This window comes from Delphinus delphis, chromosome 15 (genome assembly GCF_949987515.2).
Source record: "Delphinus delphis chromosome 15, mDelDel1.2, whole genome shotgun sequence".
In the NCBI taxonomy this organism is placed as follows: Eukaryota; Metazoa; Chordata; class Mammalia; order Artiodactyla; family Delphinidae; genus Delphinus; species Delphinus delphis.
Window position 1 is genome coordinate 29,012,336 of NC_082697.1, and position 8,791 is coordinate 29,021,126.

General features: G+C 54.9%; 2 protein-coding genes across 2 annotated transcripts; both read left to right on the forward strand.

Annotated features, from left to right (window-relative positions):
* Window positions 1-6,397: 6,397 nt before the first annotated feature.
* C15H20orf141 (chromosome 15 C20orf141 homolog) lies at window positions 6,398-6,982 on the forward strand. The gene is given in 3 exon segments (XM_060032859.1): window positions 6,398-6,461; window positions 6,464-6,659; window positions 6,745-6,982. Coding segments are annotated over 3 exon segments (498 nt in total).
* A 571-nt stretch (window positions 6,983-7,553) lies between these two features.
* TMEM239 (transmembrane protein 239) lies at window positions 7,554-8,194 on the forward strand. Its single transcript, XM_060032860.1, has 2 exons — window positions 7,554-7,591; window positions 7,673-8,194. Exon 2 carries the CDS (start codon window positions 7,739-7,741, stop codon window positions 8,192-8,194), a length of 456 nt encoding a protein of 151 aa, XP_059888843.1. The 5' UTR covers window positions 7,554-7,591; window positions 7,673-7,738.
* The last annotated feature ends 597 nt before the right edge of the window (window positions 8,195-8,791 follow it).

Consider the following 8,791-nt stretch of genomic DNA (forward strand, 5'->3'; position numbering starts at 1 on the left):
TTCGCCTCTTCCTGCTGGGGCTCGGGAGCCCCCCGCCCCTTCCTGCCGCCGCCGCACTCCCCCTGCGGCCTTCGACACGCCCACAGCCCGCTAGTTGGCCTCGGACCCTGGAGCCGAGGGGTAGGCAGGGGAGGGGAGAGGAAGGAGCGGGGAGGGGCCAGGGCTGCAGCCCAGGGTCTCCGCACCCGCCGACCCTCCCCCTCCCTCTCTGCCCCGCGCCCCAGCCCCCTGCACCTAACCACATATTATCCTCTCTCGGCAAAGACCCTGCACCCTGGATTCCACGCGATCCTGTGCGCCTGTCCCACAGTGGGCACTTACTGTGTACCATGCCCCGTGCCAGGCGCTTTACCCGTGGCCTCTCAGACAAATCTCATCTTACAAACTGGTAAACTGAGGCTCAGGGTGGCTAACTGACTTAGCCTAGGTAGCGAAGCCGAGAACTTTGGGGAGGAAACTACAAACCGAGAGGGAAATCTATCCAGTCAGAACCCCCTGCCAGGACGGGTGGAACGGAAAGGAGGGTGAGAGGAAACTGAGGCGGCGGCTGGGGTACGGGGTGGGGGAGGGCTGGCTCTCCAGGAATTCTTCTGAAGGACACCCAAGGGGCCCAGCTAGAGGCGGTGCTTCCCACCCCCGCACCGCGGCGCCCCGCCTCTCCTCTCTCTTCCTTTCCCCAGCCTCCTCTCCTTTGCTCACCCGGCTGCCACGTTCCGGGGTTACATAATCCGAGTAGAGGCGTCCAAGCCTATGCCCAGCGGGCTGGGGCAGGGGGTGGAGGGCGAGGCTGATGCATGTCCTGCCCTCCCCCTCCTCACTCTCCTCTGGGAGCCGGCAGCCCTGGTCTGTGTCTTCGGGACCACCTCCGACCCCGGGATTCCAGGGCGCAGGACCCTCCCCATCCCCCTCCGAGGTCCCCTTTGGCTCCCCAAACCAGGGTCGCCTCCCCAGAAGGAAGGCATTCGTCCACTGTGCGCCTCTGGCCGGGGCTTTGCCTTTGCAAGGATCCCGCCAGGGAGACTCTGCCATCCCCAAGTAAGAAGAGATGCCCAGAGGTGGCCGGGAATCCTCCGGAGTGCGCGGGGCCCCTGAGCAAATGTTTTCTGCAAGGTCACTACCCATATGAACAATTTGAATTACCCTAAATCAGCGTGTCAGCACCAATCTCGTCAGATCTCTCGAAAGGAATATGCGCTCCTGGAACTGAGACCCACCCCCAGTAAGAACGATCTCATAGACTCGAGTCCCGGAGCTCCTCAAGGCATTTGGTCCACGCCATGCGCTCTGGGTAGAGAACCCCCGAAAGGGAGAAACTGGGACAGGGCCCCCGCGGGTCCTGCTCCCGCCTTAGAGCGCCCCGCCTGGACACCACTGCCGGGACCCAGTCACCAGAGGAGGATCTAGAAAAATTCAAGGAAGGCATGCCGAAGCGGAGGGTCCCTGAAGCGCCGGGCCGAGTCAGCGGCAGAAAGACGGTACTGCGGCCCCAGGCTTCGCAGAGGTGGGAGGCAGGGAGAGGCTCTGTGGAGCTAGAAGCGGGTCTGTACAAGTCCTGAGGACTACTCCACCTCCCGCCAAAACCCAGTCTGCCCACTTCACGGGCCCCACCCTCATCCAAGTTTCACAGAGTGGTGCGAGAGGGTCGGGGCAGAACCTGGCTAGGACAGGTCAGCCTCCTGAGGCTCCCACCTCCTCCAAGCCCTTCCCTACACCGCAGCCAAATTGTCCTAGTGCGCTCACCTTCCAGGCTATTCCTGAAAATGTTCTTCCCCACCCACAGCTTTCCCACCTCATCTCCCTGTGTTCTCCCCCTGGCTCATATCTCTCCAGTCCCACAGGCATTCTAGCTGTTCCTCCAATGCACCAGCCCCATCCAGCCTCAGGGCCTTTGCACTGGTTCACCAAGTTTGTATCCTATCACTCAGATGGCCTTTCAATGTTACTTACTTCCCTGACCATCCTGACAAAAGTAAACTCCAGCCTCCACACGTACTATATCCTCTCACTCTGTTTTGTTATTGATTCAAGGTACTCAACCCTCTCTGAATATATCTTGTGTTATTTATTATGTGTTCTTTGTCTGGGTCCCCACTCCCACCCAGCAGAAGGTAAGCAACCCCACAAGAGCCTTTTGCACCCAAATGTTCACAGCTGTACCTCAGGGCCTAGAACAGTGCTTGGTCTCTAGTCAGTGCTCAAAAAGTATGTGTATAATATGTTCAAGGTTAGAGGGGACCCAGCAGGGCTGGAGGGAAGCTGGCCTCCTCAACAGTGCCAGGTTTTACAGGAGAGGAGTTGGCCAGCAATGAACTGGGAGACATGCCCCCAAAGAGACTGGTGGGACGGGGCATGCTGGCCATCTCCCACCAATCTCCCACCTCCTCACACCCCTTCTAACTTGCTCATCCCTTCTGTTCTCCCTGCTCAGCTGCTGCCTTTGGCCCTTGCCATTTGGTTGCCTAGAGCTGCAAAGGCACCAAGTCCGGAAGCAGGGTCTAGAGGTGGCGGCTTCCAGGGTGCAGGTACTTGCACAGCCAGATCTCTAGCCCTGGGAGCCAGGTGGAGGCTTTTTCGTGGCCCCCCGAGAGCAAGGCTATGTTGCAAAGCACAAATGAGCAAGACTGAGCTGGACTGGGTGGAGATACCTGCCCCAAAGGGATTTTGGCTTAAGGGATGGTCTGGGACTCTCCTGGTTGCTCCCCAGTGTGGTCAGGTGGCTGGAGGCAGAGACGATAGATGACTTTGGTGCCACACAGGCTTAATGTCACATCCTACTTCTGCTGTTCATTTTGTTTGCGTATCCTTGGGCGGTAATTTTACCTCTCCGAGCCTCAATTTTCTCATCTGTGAAATGGGAACAATAATATCTTCCTCTTTGGGTTGCTGTGAAGTGAGATAATATGTGGTTCTTGGGGGCCACTACCAGATGAATTAAAGGTAGGGAAACAGCGTAACACAGTCCTCTTGCTCCCACATACGCAGATGGAATAAAACATTATCAAGAGAAGAGAGGAGGCTATGTGTCTGGCTGTACAAATTGAGAAGTAGGCAAATCTGCTGCCTCTCTGTGCCTCCTAATCTCCTGTCCCTGGTACTCACTCCCCACTAAGTGCTCTCCCTATGATGCAGGTGAGCTTTGATGGGCACTCCTGTGGCACCTAGAAGCATCTCCCCACGTGCCCGTCTCCCCTCACCACTACCTCCCCCAGCTATCTCTCTTTTGTACATCAACGTCTTCTAGAGCCTTATTCCTCAAAGTGTGGCCGAGGACCAACAGCATCAGCAACCCCTGGGAGCTTGTTAGAAATGCAGAATCCCTGCCAAGACCTACTATATCAGAATCTGCATTTTAAAAAGATCCCCAGAGGATTCAACCCCAGGAGATTCAGGTGGGCTGAGAAGCATTAGATGGAGGTTTAGAGCAACTCCATCTAAAATGCATGAGATTCACAGCTTTCTGAGGTTGATGGTGTTTGATGCTGTTACTGGAAATTTTATCTCAAGCCGTATGAGGACACCCACGTAACATTAGGAAATTGGTATTTCATTCATCCTGGGAGGGTATATTCCTGATCTCCACCAAAGGACCCTATATTGATTTGCTTGTTTTAAATGAAATCATTTTAATCGAAATACTACAGAATATAATTTTTAAGACCTTTTAAAAAATTATTTATTTATTTTGGGTACACCAGGTCTTAGTTGAGGCATGCAGGATCTTCAGCTGCAGCATGCAGACTTCTTAGTTGTGGCATGCATGCAGGATCTAGTTCCCCAACCAGGGATCGAACCTGGGTCCCCTGCATTGGGAGTGTGGAGTCTTACTCACTTGGACCACCAGGGAAGTCCATGCAGAATATAATTTTAAAGGTAAATCACATATAGGCCTATAACAGAAGATTCTTCTCTATGCTTCTCTATTCTCAAGTCAACCACTTTTAGTTCTGTTTGTTATTCCTTCTTGTATTTACCTTTATGCTTCTATTGCTATTTCTTGGATTTTTATGTTTAGATGTTATCTGTGGATTTCCTGCTATGGAATTAAGGATTTCGCTTTCCTACCACCCCTCCCCTCAACATACACCAAAATACACATACACATTTCCTCCTGCCATCCTCCCAAAAGAACTAAATCACTGGAGTCAATATTCAGTGCTTATATTATGACCATGTAAAGATTATTGTTCAACTTTTTTTGTTCGCTGGAGTTAGCAAGTACTTTGTTTTATCATTTGCTTGGTTTTCAAGGCACTAGTTGCTAATTCAATCCCAAAGCTTCCAACAGAACTAAACATTTTGCATATGTCTAAAAACAGCAGATAGGGACTTCCCTGGTGGCACGGTGGTTAAGAATCTGCCTGCAGGGCTTCCCTGGTGGCGCAGTGGTTGGGAGTCCGCCTGCCGATGCAGGGGACGCTGGTTCGTGCCCCGGTCCGGGAGGATTCCACGTGCCGTGGAGCGGCTGGGTCCGTGACCCATGGCTGCTGAGCCTGTGCGTCCGGAGCCTGTGCTCCGCAGTGGGAGAGGCCGCAGCAGTGAGAGGCCCGCGTACCACAAAAAAAAAAAAAAAGAATCTGCCTGTCTATGCAGGGGACATGGGTTCGAGCCCTGTTCTAGGAGGATCCCACATGCTGCAGAGTAGCTGAGCCCGTGTGCCACAACTACTGAAGCCCGCGCGCCTAGAGCCCGTGCTCTGCAACAGGAGAAGCCACTGCAATGAGAAGCCCTCATACAGCAATGAAGACCCAATGCAGCCAAAAATAAATAAATTAGAAAACAAACAAACAAAAAAAACCCAGCAGATAATCAGTTTCATTTTCTTCTGGAGACATCCCTCCTGGAGCATCTATCTTTTGATTCCAGGCTGGGTTGCTTGCTTTCTTCACCTGGAAACATAGCTGATGTCCCAGGTCTTTCTCATCACCACTCTCCTGTGTTTAGTCTCACTTCTTTCTTAGTTTAGTTCCTTATTTTTCTGAAGCACATGCTCCAGTAGCTTCCTAAGAAAGAGTGTATGCAAGGTCAAGTTTTTGAAACCTTGTTTGGCTTAAAATGTCTTTATTCTACCCTCATACTTGATAATCGTTTAGACAGATATGTTACTAGGTTGTAAATCATTTTCCCTCAGAATTTTGTGGGCATTGCTTTATTGCTCTGGGAAGACTCAGAAAAAGGCGATCAATGAATGGTTCCAAGGGCTGGGGGCATTGGCTCTATGACTGTTGAGCTCACCACCACCAAAGATGTCAAGGTCACCAGACTTGAATCTTTGAACAGAATCCCCTGGAGGCAGATATGCAGCCGGACCCTTGCTCTGTCTCCTCCTCTCCTAGGGCCTGTATGGTCACTGTTCCCCTACCCCTACCTCCATCAGTTTTCCTTCGAAGTATGATATGTGAACAAGGATTAAGTTCTCTCAGTTATGACCCATTTCCACTCTTGCCTCTCAAGTCACTAAACTGAGCCTCTGTAACCATTTACAGATTATTAGTGGAGATAGGTTTCTTTTCCAGGTGACCAATCCCTTCATAATGCTCATTTTCCATAATTTCATTCTTGGAGGGTGACCGTAATCTCCAATTTTGGGGTTACTATGTTGTAGCCCTCTTACAGTCATTCTCTGTGCCATTTCTGGAATGCCAGTATCCAGAACACCTCCCACAAACAACAATGCTTCAAACAGCTAAACAGCCCCTTCCTGCCCCACCCCCATTTAGTAGGTCATGTGGGAGCCCTGCCCCAGAAAGCCTCTGGTTGCTTCCTGGCAGAGTCTATCTCTGCATTCCAGGACTGCAGTTCTGAAAAATCCCCCACAGGGGATTCCCCCACAGGAGCCCACAGGCCTCACCCTACTTTCAGGGGAGAGAGCTGGGGACAGACAGATCGAGTGACTTGCCCCTGGACACCCAGTCCCGGGAACCCGAGAGACAAGCAGCCCTTCATCCTGTGGTAAGCTGCCCAGGTGGTGATGGGGTTATAGTGCCTTCCTGGCAACTCAAATGCCCACCGGAGGGCCCTAGGGCGGAGAATTAGCAAAGACAAGAGGATTAGTCTTAGCGCTCAAAAGTCAGACCTCCCTTTGGCTAAACTCTGCCTAAGCTACCCGCTACTTATGAGGCCAGAACCAGCATTAGCCTGCTCCTTACCCCAGGTCCCCACCTGGCAGTAGGTCACAATGCTCCAGCCGCCCAACCCACCAGAATGGCTGACTGAAGTGGGAGGGGGTGAGGAGGGTTTGGTGGGTGGGTGCGTGGGGAGGGGGAGATTTCTAAGGACCCCAGCTCCCCACTGCCTGAGCTCACCCTTGAGTGTCTGCCAGGGCCCCACCCCCTCCCATGGTCCTCCCCCCAATACTCCTTCCCAGCCCTAGTCCTTCGTGTAACCTCCACCTCCCTCCATGACCCGCCTCTGCTTACCCAGGCCCGAAGCCCTTGCTTATCCTGTCCCAGTCCCTTCCAGGGGCGTGGATGTGGGGAGGGATCGGGTAGCCCAGTGGGTCCATGTGTGTCCCCCTGGGGCCCTAGCCAGGCCCAGGTCCTGGACAGTGTCCTAGGGCTGGGGGCACTGGGGCTGACAGTTCGGGCAGTCTTTTCCACAGCTGGCTCAGCCTCGCTGCTGCTGCTACTGGTCAGCTTACTGGCCTTCGACCTGCTCCACCGGTAAGTGGACAGCAGCCTGGAAGGTTGGGCAGGTGAGCAAGGGGTCAACCTCCCAAAGCCCAGCTGCCACCCTTTCTCTCCACAGGCCTGCAGGTCCCACCTGGCCACAGCACACACATCTCACAGGGGGCCAGAGTCAGGGGGCCGGCGAGGGTCCAGGGCAGCAGGAGGCTCCACTCCTGCCCACAGTGGCAGCCACAGGATGACTCAGCCTCCAGGAGGCTCTGCTGCTGCTGCTCCTGGGCCTGGGGCTACTTCTGGGAGCCCGCAGCATGCCCTTGGCACTGCTTGCCCTGGCTTTCTGCCTCCATCCTTGGGCCTGAATGCCCTCCGGAAATACACTGACCGTGCTGTTTCCTCAGGCCTCCTTTCCTCCACCCTGGTCTGGGAAGGTGGGAGGATACTCCTTTATCCCCCAGCCTGCACCTACATTGGGGGACCTCTGAGGTCTCCCCACAATGTGGACAGTAGATACCTAGGTCTGAGTCCGAGAGCATCAGTAAAAAGTGAGATAAGGGACAGGGAGCCCAGTGCAGGGAATGGAGCCATCTCAGAACCTCTAGGTTAGGGGTCACTATTCTGGCCTCCACTGTGGTTCTGGAGAATGAGGGTCCAGAGAGAAAGAACTGCAAGAGAGTGGAGTGGGACTGGATATCGGCCAGCAGGGAAAGGAGGATCCAGAGAGGTCTTTCCACAAGAAAACATGAGAAACTACATCTGTGGGCTCACCAGGCTCCCTGCCAGCCTGGAGGGTCCATGAAAGAGGCTCAGGTAAGCCTCACATCCTGCAGTGTTTCCTCTCTTGGCTGGACCCCACCCTAGTCCAGGTCACAATGGGGCTTCTTTGGGAAGGGTGGGGACAGTGAGAGTGGGGGCTCCACTCTGGCTGGGCGCTGCAGGAAGAAACATGACCTAAGTGGCTCTGCCCAGAGGTAAGACCCATGCCCCAGCTCAAAGCCCCACCACACCCATGCTGGTACCCTCCTGACCCCTGCACCCTCACCCACCCTAAGGTGCCAGGCATCTCCAGGGCTGCTCCTGCAGCTGGCGTGGCTCTCTCCCCAGGTGCACCAGAGGTGATGCAGCAGCCGCGAGCGGAGACGCATGCCATCGGGGCTGGTGAGGGGCCACAGCGTGCAGTGCCCTGGTCGGCCTGGGTCACGCGGGAGGGCTGGGTGCGCTGGTGCGTGTGCCATGTGCCCCCAAGCTGGACACAGTGGTGGACCACATCAGGCTGGCAGCAACCGCTGCAGCGTGTGCTGTGGGGTCTGGAGGGGATCCTCTACCTGCTGCTGGTGCTGATGCTGTGCCACGCGCTCTTCACCACCGGCTCCCACCTGCTGAGCTCCTTGTGGCCCGTGGCAGCTGCAGCGTGGCTCCATCTGCTGCCGGCTGTCCTGCTGCTGGTGCTCAGTGCCCTCCCCGCCCTGCTTTTCACCGCCTCCTTCCTGCTGCTTTTCTCCACACTGCTGAGCCTCGTGGGCCTCCTCACCTCCATGTCTCACCCAAGCCATGCTCAGGACTTGGACCAATAGAAGGGCAACGCCATCCTGCTGCTTGTGTCTGTTGAGCCCTGGCCTAGGGCCTGAAGCCCAGGGGAGAGGGAGGGCAGTTGGGACCAGGGCCTTCCTGCCTCAGCAGGCCCCAGACCTTCAGGCCTTAGTTGGGACTGGTCAGGGCATGCATGATGTTGCTGGAACTGGCAGGGTAGACTGTCCTGACCTCTGGGCACCTCCCTCAAGCTGATGCTGCAGGTACTTGGGGTGCGGGGGCAGGGACTTTGAGAAGAGACATTAGGGCAGAAGGCTTAGCCAGGGGCAGAGCTTGACCAAGCCGTCAAGAGCTCCCACATGCATGTGGTGACACCACTGGGGCCCCCTTAGCAGCTGGCAGCATCTTTTTTTTGCAGCTGCTCAACTGTCTCAGCTTCAGACTCATAGAGAACGACTTGGGTACCTCTGTATTTGCCGTTCCCCCCACCAACCTCCTCTTTCCACTTCCCCAGGCTCTAGAAAGTGCCCACTGACAGAAACTTAGCTGGGAGAGGTCTAGCCAGAAGCCTCATGGGACCTCAGCCAACTCACCTTCCAGACCTTTCTGCCCAAGCATTCCCCACTCCCTAGACTTCCTAC